At 39.0% G+C, this 17,416-nt stretch overlaps 2 protein-coding genes across 25 annotated transcripts in view; both read right to left on the reverse strand.

Moving 5' to 3' along the window:
* madd (MAP-kinase activating death domain) overlaps positions 1-4,730 on the reverse strand; it is a 92,484-nt gene extending 87,754 nt beyond the window's left edge. For 5 of the 24 annotated variants that reach the window (XR_009804255.1, XR_009804254.1, XM_061887242.1 and 2 more), the window contains exon 1: positions 3,165-4,048. The gene's annotated coding sequence lies outside the window, so the exon portion shown is untranslated. Of the gene's footprint in view, positions 1-3,164; positions 4,053-4,532 lie in introns of those variants that run through there. The other 19 variants (XM_061887233.1, XM_061887232.1, XM_061887230.1 and 16 more) reach the window with 12 other exon arrangements.
* Positions 4,731-7,199: 2,469 nt separating this feature from the next.
* Positions 7,200-17,416, reverse strand: part of nr1h3 (nuclear receptor subfamily 1, group H, member 3) — a 48,945-nt gene continuing 38,728 nt past the window's right edge. Inside the window, exons 10-11 of the mRNA XM_061887248.1 lie at positions 14,455-14,549; positions 7,200-11,992 (exon numbers count right to left, since the gene is read on the reverse strand). Of these exons, the coding sequence (XP_061743232.1) occupies positions 11,846-11,992; positions 14,455-14,549 (242 nt within the window). The 3' untranslated portion in view covers positions 7,200-11,845. The remainder of the gene's footprint in view (positions 11,993-14,454; positions 14,550-17,416) is intronic.

Genomic DNA, 17,416 nt, shown 5'->3' on the forward strand with positions numbered 1-17,416 from the left:
AATGATTCTAAATATGTTAAATAGATGTACATGTGTGGATTTCAGTTTGTGTTGTATATTTATAACCAACATATTTCCTGTTGGCATATTCCCTTTAAAGAAGGGTAACTTTTTGAAACCAAAGGCTACTTCTTCGGTACTGATTAATGCGAAGGGCTACCAGTTTTGACACTTAAATAAATTGCCAGGAATAGCCTATTTGCTCAATTTACCTTTCGCTCTATGTTATTATTAATAATTAATTATATTTATCTTTGTGGAAACACTGATCATTTTAATGACTTCTAACAATAAATATATATTTTTCATGACAAGTTTTAAATAGGTTAAAATCCAATCTGCACTTTGTTAGAATATATAACAAATTGGACCAAGCTATATTTCTAACAAAGACAAATCATTATTTCTTCTAGATGTTCCAGACATTTTTTTTTAAAGAAATTCAAAAGACTTTGAAATATATGCCAGAATATATTTTTTTAATTTTAATCATAATAAGTTTGAAGAAATATTTCACAAATATTCTTCGTCGAAAAAACAGAAGCTAAAATGGAGAATTAAATTAAAATGTATTTATTATTATTTACGATAAAAAACAGTACATTTACTTGAACATTGATTTAAATTGTCAGGAAAGAAGAGGAAGGAATTTAAAAGGTAAAAAGGTCTATGTGTTTAAAAATCCTAAAATCATTTTTAAGGTTGTATTTTTCTATAAAATTGTCTTTCTGAAAGTTATAAGAAGCAAAGTAAAAAAAATAAATTAATTTATTTGAATCATGTTTAATATTTATTTTATATTGTTTTTTATATTGGTTTTATATGTATTTATTTATTATTTTTTATTTTTATTTTTTATTCAGTCATTGGTGGAGCTCAGGATAGTATTTGAATCTTGTTTTTAATATTGTTGTGCAGCACTTTGGAAACATTTTGTTGTTTAAATGTGCTATATATCAAATTCTATTTGAGTTTTGTCTCTCTTAGAATTAAAAATCTCGAGCAAAGCGAGACCAGCTTGCTAGTAAATAAATAAAATGTAAAAAATAGAGGCAGCTCACTGGTAAGTGCTGCTATTCGAGCTATTTTTATAACAGGCCAGCGGGCGACTCATCTGGTCCTTACGGGCACCGCGTTGGTGACCCCTGTTCTACACCAGGGGTCTCAGACATGCGGCACGCGAGACGTTATTTTGCGGCCCCCGCCTTTATATGAAAGTTTAATGTTAGTGCGGCCAGCGAGTTTTACATGAATGGCGCTTGACAGCGTTGAATTTTTTGGGGGTCCAAAATGACTCTTTTAACGTTCTTGGTTGCTTACCCCTGCTTTACTTAAATAGCGGCAAATGAGTGAAAACGACAGAGACGTTGCTATGGAGACGAGGGTTTTCTTACGTGCCTGGCTGCAGTTGCACCGCGACACCTGTCCGCCAGTAATAACAGTCCCCGATGACCTGAACCAATTCAAACTGTTTAGCTCGGTTGGTAGAGTGGCCGTGCTAGCAACTTCGAGGGTTGCAGGTTCGATTCCCGCTTCCGCCATTCTAGTCACTGCCGTTGTGTCCTTGGGCAAGGCACTTTACCCACCTGCTCCCAGTGCCACCCACACTGGTTTAAATGTAACTTAGATATTGGGTTTCACTATGTAAAGCGCTTTGAGTCACTAGAGAAAAGCGCTATATAAATATAATTCACTTCACTTTTTTTTATTGTTTAATTTGCATTGCCTCTCACGATGAGCACTACATATATTTCGATATATAGTATCCATCCATTTTCTACCGCTTATTCCCTTTTGGGGTCGCGGGGGGCGCTGGCGCCTATCTCAGCTACAATCGGGCGGAAGGCGGGGTACACCCTGGACAAGTCGCCACCTCATCGCAGGGCCAACACAGATAGACAGACAACATTCTCGCTCACATTCACACACTAGGGGCCATTTAGTGTTGCCAATCAACCTATCCCCAGGTGCATGTCTTTGGAGATGGGAGGAAGCCGGAGTACCCGGAGGGAACCCACGCATTCACGGGGAGAACATGCAAACTCCACACAGAAAGATCCCGAGCCTGGATTTGAACCCAGGACCGCAGGAACTTCGTATTGTGAGGCAGACGCACTAACCCCTCTGCCACCGTGAAGCCCCGATATATAGTAGACATATTATATCTGTATATATCATATACGATATGATAAGTATATGTTGTATATATTCGCAGATGTGTTATATTTTACATTGCCATACCTGGTCTATTTATACCTGCATTGTCCTTTCCATCCTTACACTTTCCATCTTTGTAACTAAGCTACTGTGTTGAACAATTTCCCTTGTGCATCATTAAAGTTTGTCTAATTCTAAGTCTATATGACACCGGATAACACTCCGGGGCTGTCCCTTTTTAGCGCTCACTATCCCGGTACTTTCCCGGCTATTATCCACCGATCGCCGCGTTCCTGTAGGGATGAAAAGCGGAACGACACACATTGCGCAAATAACATTTTCCGTACATCGGCTGGACACAAATATATTCCACAACCCCAAACGTGTCTTTTTCAAAGCTTGCAGTGAAGAGAAAGGTTTGTGATGAGCAAAGACAATTCCAGGAAAAGTGGGAGATGCAATATGTTTTTGTTGAGCACAAGGGCACCCCGACATGTCTTATTTGCACAGAAAAAAAACATTTTTTAAGAAATCTTTTCTTGCGGCCCAGCCTCACCCGGACTCTACCACCAGTGGCCCCCAGGTAAATTGTGTTTGAGACCCCTGCTCTACACTGTAAATGTGTACTGCAATTACCATTAACGTGAACGCAACACCAGAAAAATGTCGACACATTTTAACACTATTTGCCTGCGGCGACAACCAGCCGGGGGGCGACTGGGAGCATTGCAATAAAATAAAGCTGTCGTTATAACTAGCGTATGAAACAACATATTAGTAAAACATCACCATATTCGTCATCTTATATGTCTATTTGCTTTTTCTACGTCACCATTGGATTAGCTAGCTGGTTGCTAACTGAGCGTTGGCGGCTTTGAATCGCCTGTCGAGTATTACAACACAAACGTGACGTCGGCACGATATTCTTTTCTTTTTTTTTCCATTTGTACTAACGTTGATAATATAACACAGAAAGGTGAAGTTTGTGTCGAAAACGCCATCCTCACCTGCTGTCATTAGCCTGCTAGCTTCACCGCGCCGTGGAGACGCCAGCTGTTGGTAATGACGGCCCGCCTAGGAGATGCCCTTCTCGGTCACAGCGAGCGGGGAGTAGTAGGTCTCTTCCTCTCGAAGCGCCGTGTAACGTTAAAATACACCAAGGACGTAAGAGCCAGCCTTCGCGCCATGGATAAAAAAAAAAAGAGGATGCAAATAGCTTGTCCACCTCCCTGCTCAACCCGCTCCTACCTTCCCTCTCAACATCCTCCTCCTCGCCCGCATCCGTGTGGGCAGTTCCGCCTACTGGGGGTGGACACTTCGACACGAATGTCGATATTTTTATGTTATATCTTCAACACAACTATATGTGTTGGATGGCATTAAATGTTTTGAGCGTTTGTTTTGAAAAGTCTAAAGAACACGTTGAATTTTTTTTATTTTTTTTAACCATATTTTCTTCAATTGCCGCCCGGGCGCTAATTGATTTAAAACCTCTTCTCACTCCTGCGCTTACCCTAAAGAATACGTTGAATTTTTTTATTTTTTTTAACCATATTTTCTTCAATTGCCGCCTGGGCGCTAATTAATTTAAAACCTCTTCTCACTCCTGCGCTTACCAAAGGCATGCGGTAAAAGTAAGCATGCGCTAATTATTTTTAAAACCTCTTCTCACTCCGGCACTTACCAAAGGTATACAGTACAAATTTGAGTGTGATGTAAGCTTGGACCTTAAAGGCCTACTGAAACCCACTACTACTGACCACGCAGTCTGATAGTTTATATATCAATGATGAGTTTAAAACCTCTTCTCACTCCGGCACTTACCAAAGGTGTGCAGTAAAAATTTGAGTGTGATGTAAGCTTGGACCTTAAAGGCCTACTGAAACCCACTACTACCGACCACGCAGTCTGATAGTTTATATATCAATGATGAAATATTAACATTGCAACACATGCCAATACGGCCTTTTTAGTTTACTAAATTGCAATTTTAAATTTCCCGGGAGTTTATTGTTGAAAACGTCGCGGAATGATGACGTGTACGCGTGACGTCACGGACTGTAAGGAAATATTAGCGCTGCGCACACACACAGCTAAAAGTCGTCGGCTTTACCCGCATAATTACACAGTATTTTGGACATCTGTGTTGCTGAATCTTTTGCGATTTGTTCAATTAATAATGGATAAGTCAAAGTAGAAAGATGGAGTTGGGAAGCTTAAGCCTTTAGCCACACAAACGCACAGTGATTCCTTGTTTAAAATTCCCGGAGGTGAAGCTTTCCTATGGATCAGAGCGGTCAAGCGAACATGGATCCCGACCAAATGTCAAACAGCAGTTTTCGGTGAGAAAATTGTGGTAAAAAGTCGCCACTTACCGGAGATCAGCTGAGCTTAAGCCGTCCATACAGCTGCCGTCGACTTCCATCAGACACTGGCGTCAACACACCTGTGGAGACACCCTTCCGACTATCAGGTAATATTAAACTCGCTAAAACACTAGCAACACAATAGAAAGATAAGGGTTTTCCCAGAATTATCCTAGTAAATGTGTCTAAAAACATCTGAATCTGTCCCAATGCAGTCGCGTTTTTTTTTTAACTTTTTTTTTTTTTTTCTAGTCCGTCGCTATCAATATCCTCAAACACAAATCTTTCATCCTCGCTCAAATTAAAGGGGAAATTGTCGTTTTCTCGGTCTGAATAGCTCTTTTTGTTGTGGAGGCTCCCGTAAAAACAATGTGAGGATGTGAGGAGCCATCAACGGGAGACGTCATCGTCTGCTACTTCCGGTAAAGGCAGGGCTTTTCTATTATCGACCAAGGGGACTGAAAGCAACGGATCTAAGATGATATTGTGAAACTCCAATCCATAGTTGATCTAACGTAACCGTGAGAGTCAAGTCCAAAGTGGATCCAATATAGTAACGAGAGTCCAGTCCAAAGTGGAGCCAGTAGGAAACCATCCCAAGCGGAGGCGGATCAGCAGCGCAGAGATGTCCCCAACCGATACACCGGCGAGCGGTCCATCTTTGGTCCCGACTCTGGACGAGCAGTCCATCCTGGGTCCCGACTTTGGACAGCCAGTACTTCATCCATGGCCAACGGACCGGACAGAAGAAGAAAAGAAACGGCAGATCAACTGGTCTAAAAAGGGAGTCTATTTAATAAAGACTGGAGTATACAGATGAGTTTTAAGGTGAGACTTAAATGCTTGTACTGAGGTGGCATCTCGAACTGTTACCAGGAGGGCATTCCAGAGTACTGGAGCCCGAATGGAAAACGCTCTATAGTCCGCAGACTTTTTTGGGGCTCTGGGAATCACTAATAAGCCGGAGTCCTTTGAACGCAGATTTCTTGCCGGGACATATGGTACAATACAATCGGCAAGATAGGCTGGAGCTAGACCGTGTAGTATTTTATACGTAAGTAGTAAAACCTTAAAGTCACATCTTAAGTGCACAGGAAGCCAGTGCAGGTGAGCCAGTACAGGCGTAATGTGATCAAACTTTCTTGTTCTTGTCAAAAGTCTAGCAGCCGCATTTTGTACCAACTGTAATCTTTTAATGCTAAACATGGGGAGACCCCAAAATAATAGGTTACACAAATCGAGACGACACGTAACAAACGCATGGATAATGATCTCAGCGTCGTTAGTGGACAAAATGGAGCGAATTTTAGCGATATTACGGAGATGAAAGAAGGCCAAAATAGAACATTTTGGTATAAACTCAACTAGTCATGTTTGGAGGAACAAGAATACCGAGTTTCATCCCAAGAACACCACACCTACTGTGGAGCATGGGGGTGGAAACATCATGCTTTGGGGCTGTTTTTCTGCTAAGGGGACAGGGCGATTGATCCATGTTAAGGAAAGAATGAATGGGGCCATGTATCGTGAGATTTTGAGCCAAAACCTCCTTCCATCAATGAGAGCTTTGAATGGTTGACCAGAAACTTATTTTCCACCATAATTTACAAATAAATTCTTTAAAATTCCTACAATGTGAAATCAAGTTTTTTTTCACATTCTGTCTCTCACAGTTGAAGTGTACCTATGATGAAAATTACAGACCTCCGTCATCATTTTAAGTGGGAGAACTTGCACAATCGGTGGCTGACTAAATACCTTTTTGCCCTACTGTATATATATAGGGCTTCACGGTGGAAGAGGGGTTAGTGCGTCTGCCTCACAATACGAAGGTCCTGCAGTCCTGGGTTCAAATCCAGGCTCGGGATCTTCCTGTGTGGAGTTTGCATGTTCTCCCCGTGAATGCGTGGGTTCCCTCCGAGTACTCCGGCTTCCTCCCACCTCCAAAGACATGCACCTGGGGATAACTTGATTGGCAACACTAAATTGGCCCTAGTGTGTGAATGTGAGTGTGAATGTTGTCTGTCTATCTGTGTTGGCCCTGCGATGAGGTGGCGACTTGTCCAGGGTGTACCCCGCCTTCCGCCCGACTGTAGCGGAGATAGGCGCCAGCGCCCCCCGCGACCCCAAAAGGGAATAAGCGGTAGGAAATGGATGGATGGAAGAATACCGAGTTTCATCCCAAGAACCCCATACCTACTGTGAAGCATGGGGGTGGAAACATGCTTTGGGACTGTTTTTCTGCTAAGGGGACAGGACGATTGATCCGTGTTAAGGGAAGAATGAATGGGGCCATGTATCGTGAGATTTTGAGCCAAAAACCTCCTTCCATCAGTGAGAGCTTTGAATGGTTGACCAGAAACTTATTTTCCACCATAATTTACAAATAAATTCTTTAAAATTCCTACAATGTGAAATCCAGTTTTTTTTTTCCACATTCTGTCCCTCACAGTTGAAGTGTACCTATGATGAAAATTACAGACCTCCGTCATCATTTTAAGTGGAAGAACTTGCACAATCGGTGGCTGACTAAATACTTTTTTGCCCTACTGTATGTATATAAATATTTATATATGTAGATATATATACATATATACACACACAATTTTTTTCCATGATAAAAAACAATACGTGATGCAATATCTTTCAATATTCACATTCTAACTAAAAATGTAATAAGATTCATATTTCAGCTTTAATTTACCGTACATACAAAACAAGACGATTCTTGGCAGTTACATGTATTAAAATATAATTCTCTACTCCAACCCTCTTTTTACAGCATTGCCCCTTGCAGACAGAAGAACTGGAACAAGATTCAGAGATCAAAAGGTCAACATTAGGTCACATTAGCCAAACATGGACGTGTTTTAGCGCGTACAATCTTGTTTGATTAGAGGACTGCACACAGACTACCTTGCAGGCTACTTTAAACCACACTGCTTCATTAATTCAATTTCATTATTTAATAAAAAAAAAAATTTTGAACATAAATTAAATGTCATCGACGACCAAGAGTATTTTTTTTACTTGCAAGTGTTAGTCAAAAACCGGTACTGTTGTTTGCTTTTGATTTGTTAGGGTCTGTAACACACATTCAACGCCATTCCAGGTACAAATCAAGACCCTTTTTCATAATTACAACGTGCAATGGTACACACTTCAATTGCATCTAATTTCCACACCTGCTTGCCAGTAAATCTCAACAAAACATAGCATATTGGAACCATCTGTGCTTTTCCCCGCTAGGATGAGCACACGTCTGCTATGAAAAAAAGAAATATATAAAACACATCTGGAAGATTCTTTTAAAAAAGACATTCAAATAGCATCAGTTTATGCCTGTTACAGTTGAGGAACACCACACAAAGTGCTGAAAACTGTATTGTGCTAGTATACTTAATTTTACGGTAACATTTCCAACTATTCAAATGCTCCAAGGAAGTGTAAATTAAAAGTCAAGAGGTGATATCACCGTAATTTAAATAAAAACAATGGTTATGCTGTGAAATAGTTCTGAAATGGTTATTGGCGCTTCCTATTAAACAGCGGTTGAGACAAATGAGAACAATCCAAGAAGTGTAATCTTGCTCATGTTTCTCATGCTGTACATCCGAAACTATAAATACGTCAAAGGTAATTTCTTCCACTTTTGTCCACATCAGCCTTTGTTGCATTTCAACTTGTTACTACGAGAGGAAGCACAAATATGTCCATCTTTCTGAAGTCATAAAAAGTTCTACTTTTAACAAGACTAAACATCCCAGTTCAATAAGTTCTCAGACATTACCAGTTGAATAGGAGCTATGTGGTCCTTTGTATCTCTCATACATGAACAGTGGAACCTCCATTTACAAACCTTCTCGATTTACAAACTTTTAGATCAAGCCAAATAAACTTCCAATGCGCAAACCATGTCTCTCCATTCATTCATTCATGTTGTGTCCAGCCTGCAGGCCAAAAGCAGTGCCCTCTCAACGCCACTTGCTCCGCACTACACTAACAGTCACTTTTCTGTGTTTTGTCCATTTTGCCAACTCAATATGAGTCCCAAAAAGACAACAGACCGGCGTAGAAAGAAGGGAATCGCTGAAGACTATTAACGAGGAGTACATAAATGGCACTCACAAGTATGATAAGACCATACTTCGTTTGTGATAAATGATAAATGGGTTGTACTTGTATAGCGCTTTTCTACCTTCAAGGTACTCAAAGCGCTTTGACACTACCACATTTACCCATTCACACACTGATGGAGGGAGCTGCCATGCAAGGCGCCAACCAGCACCCATCAGGAGCAAGGGTGAAGTGTCTTGCTCAGGACACAACGGACGTGACGAGGTTGGTACTAGGTGGGAATTGAACCAGGGACGCTTGGGTTGCGCACAGCCACTCTTCCACTGCGCCACGCCGTCCCTGATGAGACCATACTTTTCTGAGAAAAGACACCAAAGCAGACTTATTTCACAGCAGCAGAGAAGGCACACGTCTCTTTCAGCACACACACGGTTCCTAACTCGCCCACCGATTCCTTCACTCTCTGTCTGCTTTTTTCGCCAGCTCCTTACCAATGTTAATGCAAGTGGATGAAATGTTTTCGATTGAAGCAATATTGTTGTCAAAGTTCGGGATTTTTGTGATTTCTGATGGTTTTGTGAGGGCACCCGAGTGACTCTGAGTGTGTTGGCAGAGCAGCATGTATGTTTGTTTGATATACAGCACTGTAAGGCTAGGCGATTTATCAAGTTTGTAAGATATAGCGATTATTTTTAAACAAGATATGAAATAAGAAAATAGCGTAATATCGACATAATTTATTTCACGTTAAAATGACCAAACGCCGCTTATTTGTTTGTGTTCCTTGTTCTCCCCTGCTCTCCCCCCATGGGTGACTAAACCCCTCCCCTTCCTTCCAAGACATGCTTGCAGTGTAAGAACATCCATGATTGGTTGATTGTTTACAGACAGGCCAATCAGAGGCAAGATATGGCGGGTCATCGAAAATGTAAATTTGTTTGTTTTTTTTAATCAGAGTTTGATACATTTTGGCGACTTGTCCAGGGTGTAGCCCCGCCTTCCGCCCGATTGTAGCTGAGATAGGCGCCAGCGCCCTCCGCGACCCCAAAAGGGAATAAGCGGTAGAAAATGGATGGATGGATGTATTATTTGCACGACTGTAATTTATTTTACGTAAAAATAACATTTTTCAATTTTATGTATGTTATGTAATTCCACACTGCTTAAACCAGAGATGTCCAAAGTGCAGCCCGGGGGCCATTTGCGGCCCGCAGAGAATTTTTTAACGGCCCAACGCCACATTCTAAAAATATGATTAAAAAAATACAAAACATAAACAGTAGTATAAAAGAGAAAACAGGTGAAATTTAACAAGAAAATGTTGCAATTTTGATTCTAATACAAAGCTGCCATGCAGGCTGTTTCTTTCTTTAAAAAAATATTGAATCAAAATCAATGTCATTATGAATTATTGACCTATTCAAGGCACCAATTACGTCACATTAAATATTCCACTTTGAGATATATTTTGTGTAAAATGTTGAATATTTTGTGTTTGCCACACGTTTTTGTTTTAAAATGAACAAACAAAAAACATAAACAACAATAATACATATAATTGACGGATAGATCTGAAGTTGATCTAGAGATTAATGTGTTAAAAGTAAACAAAATAATTATAATTAATTTTTTAACACTTTAATGAATAGGACTGTTTTAGATCCCCAATTATTTTAGTGTGATTTTTTTTTAAGTGCCATTGCTCAAAAAATAATAATGAATAAAAATCAATGTTGATATGACTTATTGACCTTTTTAAAGCTACACTTATTATATAATCTAAAATATTCCACTTAAAATTTTTATTGGGTGAAAATATTGTATTTTTTGTGTTTTTTCTATTAAAAAATGGTTTTCTTTGACAAAAAGAGCATACAACTTGATTTTTTTTTAAATGTTATATTGACAGACAGACAGACCTAATGTTGATTGAGAGATTTAAGCCTATAATGATAATAATACTGAATAATGACACATTTTTTATATTTTTTTGACCAAAACCCCTTGGTGTCCCCGGGACCAAGCCTGAGTGGAGGCCTAAATGTATATTTTTATACATATTTTGTATTGGTTTTTAAAATAAAAAAAATATCAAAATGGCCCCAGCTTGCTTTGATTTTTCAGTGTGCGGCTCTCAGTGGAAAATGTTTGGACACCCCTGACTTAAACAGTTTCTTCTCTCTGCTTTTAATCCCCATCTTGACTAACTGGGTCAATAAAAGTGCCACTGACTGTTTACAGAACAGTTGTTTTACTGAATATCGCTCAAAAATGAATATCTTTATATGTATACTTTCACCGAAAAATATACCGATATATATATGAAATATCGAGTTTAAGTAAAAATATGTCGAGATACTGTATACTTTTTCATCCATATCACCCGGCCGTGCAGCACTGTATAGTTCAAAGTGTACAAACCTTCACTAAAATGGGGACTTTTGTCAAGGCTGGAACCCACTATTTATAATTACATTGTTTCTTATGGAGAAATTTGCTTCACTTTAAGGACATTTCGAATTACAAACTTCTTTCAAGAACAAATTAAGTTTGTAAATCAGGGTTCCACTGTATGTCCCCCCACCCCTTTTGTTTTATGTGATCCATGACATCACTTTAGTCGTTTGCTATTACTAAGGATTAGTATTTTATTCATACAATCTTGTGGAGACTTCACACATAAAAATAAATAATTTGTGTGCATTGTTGATAAACAGGATCCCACCCAAGTGATCTATTAAAGGATGCATCTACTTCACATTAGTTTACCTGAGCAACTACACCGATTCTCTGTACTGCACTGCTTCCAAAATGTACACAAGCATGTCTCCTACCAGGATGTATGGAACAAACCTGAACTGCAGCTGTACCCAAGTTACTACTGAATAAATTAACTGTAAGCCCGGCTGGAATCATGACATGAAGCAACTATTATTCCGAGAGCATTCTGACTGTAGCTGTTAGATAACGAAATTAGTACTGCACTCCATTTCCAGAAATCATCCAAAAGCATCCTGCTGGCATTACATGTCGGGGAAAATCATGCCTGCATCCACAAAAAGGAAAAACCACGACCTCCATCTCAGAGCAAAAGGGCATTGACACTCCTCACAAAAAAAAACCCAACAGCAGCGCAATGCGGGAAGGAGTCCATGACCACATGAGATGGGTTCAGGCTCCTGCGCGATGCCGTGCCAAGTCATGAAATTCAGGAAAAGCCAGGGAGTGTGATATCGGGACTGCAGTCACTCGTTGACGTCCCAAATTTCCGACAGCAGCGGGGGAAGTTTTTTGTCCTGAAGGCGGAGGGCAAAAACCTGCTCGGAATGCACGCTGCTTAGCGTACGGAGGCTCACCAGCTTCATCAGCATGCGTGGGAACATCAAGTGATCCTGAGGAAGAAAGAAACATTATTACCGTATTTTCCGCACTATAAGGCGCACCTAAAAACCTCAAATTTTCTGAAAAGCTGACAGTGCGCCTTATAATCCGGGGCGAAATATAGAGGGGACCAATATTGAGCCACAATAAGCGGTAGAAATGGATGGATGGATGGATGGAGGTCTCGCAACTACGGTAAGCGGCCGCCAACTTCATTTTCCCCCGGAGAAGAAGTGCACTTCTTCTACGCTTCTTTTTCTTCTACAGCCGCCGACCTTATTTTCCCCTGAAGAAGAAGCGTGCGGTGCATGTTGGGATATATGACTGTGGGAGGCGTGCCGTTTCTGTGTTTATTCTGATGTTTAAAGACCCCAAAATGAAAATACGGTAATCTGTTTCAATCCACTGTTGCCCTGTTAGTAAACACTTAATAAAAAATAAGGACTGTCAATCAAATTACCAAACAACAGAATAAGCCTTTGTCAAATCTTTAATTTAGTAAGACCTTGAACACCTCGGACAACACAAGAGTTTCACCTGCGTTTGTATAAACGTTTCTAATGTGCATTTTTGCCATCTACTGGATTGCAGCGAAACATTACAGACCCACATTTGCTAATATTTTTTCTCACCAACATTGTTTTATTTATTTTAGGGCAGTCAATTTCAACAAGTTAACGCATGTGATTAATCACAAATAATCATTGTATTAATCATGTATCAACGCAGATTAATTACCCCAATTGATTTTGACTCTAAATGTGAAGTGAAGTGAAGTGAATTGTATTTATATAGCACTTTTCTCTAGTGACTCAAAGCGCTTTACATAGTGAAACCCAATATCTAAGTTACATTTAAACCAGTGTGGGTGGCACTGGGAGCAGGTGGGTAAAGTGTCTTGCCCAACGACACAACGGCAGTGACTGGGATGGCGAAAGCGGGAATCAAACCTGCAACCCTCAAGTTGCTGGCACGGCCGCTCTACCAACCGAGCTATGCCGCCCCAAATGCTCCTTTACCTAAAGCTCGGATGGTTATCGCTTCAAAATTAATGGGACTTTAGGTAATTTTTACCAAGTACTAATTAATTAACAGCAAATAAATTACATATATTTGATTAAAAAAAATATCTGTGTATGGTATTGTAATAATAAAATTGCAATTGTGTCAAAATATAGCTTTTAAAGTTAATTTAAATTATGCAACAAAGTAATTTACAGTGATTCATCCAAAAATGGGATTCATCTGATTAAAAAAAGGTAATCATTCAACAGTACAAATTAATTTATTTATGTATTTTCTAGGGGTGTGGGAAAAAATTGATTCGAATACGAATCGAATCGTTTACGTTGTGCGATTCAGAATCTTTTTTTTTTTCTAATTTAAAAAAAAAAAAAATGTTAATCAATCCAGCAAACCACTACACAGCAATACCATAACAATGCAATCCAATTCCAAAACCAAACCTGACCCAGCAACACTCAGAACTGCAATAAACAGAGCAATTGAGAGGAGACACAAACACGACACAGAACAAACCAAAAGTAATGAAACAAAAATGAATATTATCAACAACAGTATCAATATTAATTATAATTTCAGCATAGCAGTGATTAAAAATCCCTCACTGACATTATCATTAGACATTTATAAAAATAATAAAAAAGAACAATAGTATCACAGTGGCTTACACTTGCATCGCATCTCATAAGCTTGACAACACACTGTGTCCAATGTTTTCACAAAGATAAAATAAGTCATATTTTTGGTTCGTTTAATAGTTAAAACAAATTTACTTTATTGCAATCAGTTGATAAAACATTGTCCTTTACAAGTATAAAAGCTTTTTAAAAAAAAAATATACTACTCTGCTAGCATGTCGGCAGACTGGGGTAGAATCCTATGTATTGAATGAATACAGAATCGTTTTGAATCGGAGAAATATCGTTTTTGAATTGAGAATCGAATCGAATCGAAAAAAATCGATATATTATCGAATCGTGACCCCAAGAATCGATATTGAATCGAATCGTGGGACACCTAAAGATTCACAGCCCTAGTATTTTCCTTTTCTGCACTGCAAAAGAATAGGTTTGTTGTATTTTAGAGTTTAAACTAAAATACCTTCACCAGTATTCTTACAAATGTCCTAACATTTTTGCTGAACGTAGACTGCTGTGACAATATTGCTTCGCCTTAGCTAGGGTCTGTGTTCTAAAGCATGCTCTTTTGTCCACATAGCAATAGGACTTATCATCGCTGAAAACTTGCTACTTTTGGTTTTAAATTCTTCGAGAAAATGTTGTATTTTTTTAGCTTTAAAAACGGTATATGTCGCTTATACACCACAAAAGCAACCTATCCAACAGTTACTGTCATGACCTAATGTGCTGGCTCTGATTACGCTAACAAGGTCATGTCGACACACGATATGTAACAAGAGAAGTTGTTACGTAAACCAGTGGACACTTACATTTGGTCTCTTTATCATGATGTAAGAGCGCAGAGCGTCAACGTACGGTTGCTGTAACCTCTCCACAAGATCATGATCCTGCACATTTGGCCGATCTGGGGGGGAAAAAAAAGATATTAAAGCACAATAAATATATATTTTAAACATGCACAAACACTTCCCTTCAGGCACATTGGGTTGTCACAAAACCAGCATGTCAGTAGTCAATACAGATTCTCGATACTTTTTGATACCATAATTGAGAAAAAACTGAACCCATCTACTTTTAGATTAACTACTTAAATAAAAACAGCTTCAAACTGGCAAGTTTTTAAGGTCACTGTGCTTTAACATCTTTTTGCACAGAATTCAAATTGCAGCATTTGCTGCCAAGCGGTAACTATACATTCAAAAAAAGAACAGCAGTGTTCTATAGCCTCCCAGTATATAAATTCAAACAATAATCTTTTCATAAATAACAATATTTAACCCTTTTAAATTTTAAGAATATAAAACAAACAACATTGTTCTTAATATTCTTTCAATATAGTGGTAGTGTGACATCATCATGTAATTTGTAATAAAATAGGCTAATAAAAAGTCTGAAACGTACACTTATTCCATCTATCCATTTTCTACCGCTTGTCCGTTTGAGGTCACAAAATTCAAGTACCCCAGTTTTAAGTCCTCTCCTTTTTGGCATTATATTCACGATGTTATTCAGGTAACTTTTAGTTTGTTAACTACAGATGCAGTCTGTAGTCATTTCTTCAACTTCTTTTGTTATACTAGTGGTGTTCCTCAAGGGTGCATTTTAGGTCCTCTCTCTTTCATCATTTGGGCTCATGAGTTCAGTTCAAAAAACTTATGAGAGACTAATATTTTTGCAGCACATTCTTACAATCACGAGAGTGCTGTCATAGATGCAGAAGGTCCTTAAAAACAGCAGAGCGCTCCTGTAACTCTGAGAAAATAAAAGAAATAGACCAAAATAACGGTATACTATAGCGCAGGGGTCTCAAACTCAATTTACCTGGGGCCATTGGATGCAGAGTCTGGGTGAGGTTGGGCCGCAAGGAAAGATTTCTTTAAAAAAATATTTTTAAATGTCTTTATTTTAATTTTCAAAACAAAATAAAATCAAAATACAAATGGAAAAAAATGAGGATTAAGAAATGTGAGGCAATGCAAATAAAAATAAAAAATAAATAAAAATAACGGTTTGAATTGGTCCAGGTTATCGAGGAATGCTATTACTGACGGACAGATGTCACGGTGTGACTGCAGTTAGAAAACCCTCGTCTTCATGGCAAAGTCTCTGTCGCTTTCACTCATTTGCCGCTTTTCCACTAATGCAGGGGTAGGCAACCAAGAACATTGAAAGAGCCATTTTGGACCAAAATAACAAAAATCGTCTCTGTCTGGAGAAAATGGGAGGGAGGGGGGTTTCTCTGCTTGCATCATGCAAGTGATGTCAATGTTCGGCCCTCGAGAGCCACATACCACACCGTGATTTGTAGATTCCTACAGCTCTGCACACAACGCTGTCATGCGCCATTCATACAAAACTTGCAGGCCGCACTAACATTAAAGTTTCATATTAAGGTGGGGGCCGCAAAATAACGTCTCGCGGGCCGCAATTGGCCCCCCGGCGGCGTGTCTGAGACCCCTGCTATATAGGAAGCTGGTTCCTTGAATATGCAAAATTAGAATACACTTGGGTGGGCAAATGTTTTATTTCCGGAATGGGAGAGGCACAAGTTGTTTGTTGCTAGCTTGTTTTGGATAAATAAACCATGTTTTTGTTTTAATTTGACTTTTTTTGGCATTATGTTTTTACCGCCCACTGGTTAGGGGTTAAGGGGTACTTGGCTAAAAACAATTTGCAAGTTGTACAAAGCACCATCAACCAGAATAATGAAAAATATGAAAACACAATACCGACTGAAAATTAAACATGATTAATCTGCTTTAATGCACAGTGGCCCTGTTAGTAAACACTTTATAAAAAATAAAAGGACTGTCAATCAAATTACTAAACAACAGAATAAGCCTTCGTCAAATCTTTCACTTAGTAAGACCTTGAACACCTCTGACAACACAAGAGTTTCACCTGCGCTTGTATCCACGTTTCCAATGTGCATTATTGCCATCTACTGGATTGCAGCGAAACATTACAGACCCACATTTGGTAATTGTCGTAATATCTGTGTGTATATATATATATATATATATATATATACACACACACACATATATAGTTATATATGTATGTACAGTATGTGTATGTTATTTTACAATTTTTTTGTGTGTATGTAATTTCTAGTATGTGCCACCAGTCTATAAAAAGAGAGCTTTGTCATGCAAATGGCCCCCAGGCAACACACTTTGTGTTCCTGGTAAAATAAGTGTTGAAATTGGGTGTTCAAAATGTTTCCAAACACAGGAAGACTGTCTCTGTGGCCCCGTTTACACTGCACACCAAATCAGATTTGTTTTGCCCTCAAGTGACAGACACAGTTGGGATTTTTTTTTGCCAGTTTAAACGCTCCAAAGTCCTTCTAAACTGATCTTTGCATGAGGAAAGCTGCAAACCGCCAGCGGAAGTGGATACTTAATCACAACATCTGGTTTTGGAGCAAAGTATTTCTGCGACAGCCAAATTTTTTGGCGCATCACTAGTCAATGATGCGCAAATAATAGGCTTTATGTAAAATATGAATATATATTTTTATTCCAAAGAAATAGCGATTGTTAAAGGACGGGAATTACACAAATTGGTCAACTTCCTTTGTTTTTACTTTATTGAACTGCGCATGCAAGTGACCTCGAGGCCACATTGGGATAACATTGGGACCTGTCGGCATTAATATTGGCATCTGATAAAGATTACATTTTACCTGCAGCGGCAGCAGCCAGCGAGTAAAAATCCGATTTGGGCCACATGGTCTTTGATTTGTTTTCACTTATAGAAGTAATAAAG

The sequence above is a fragment of the Nerophis ophidion genome, linkage group LG25, assembly GCF_033978795.1.
Source record: "Nerophis ophidion isolate RoL-2023_Sa linkage group LG25, RoL_Noph_v1.0, whole genome shotgun sequence".
NCBI lineage: Eukaryota > Metazoa > Chordata > Actinopteri > Syngnathiformes > Syngnathidae > Nerophis > Nerophis ophidion.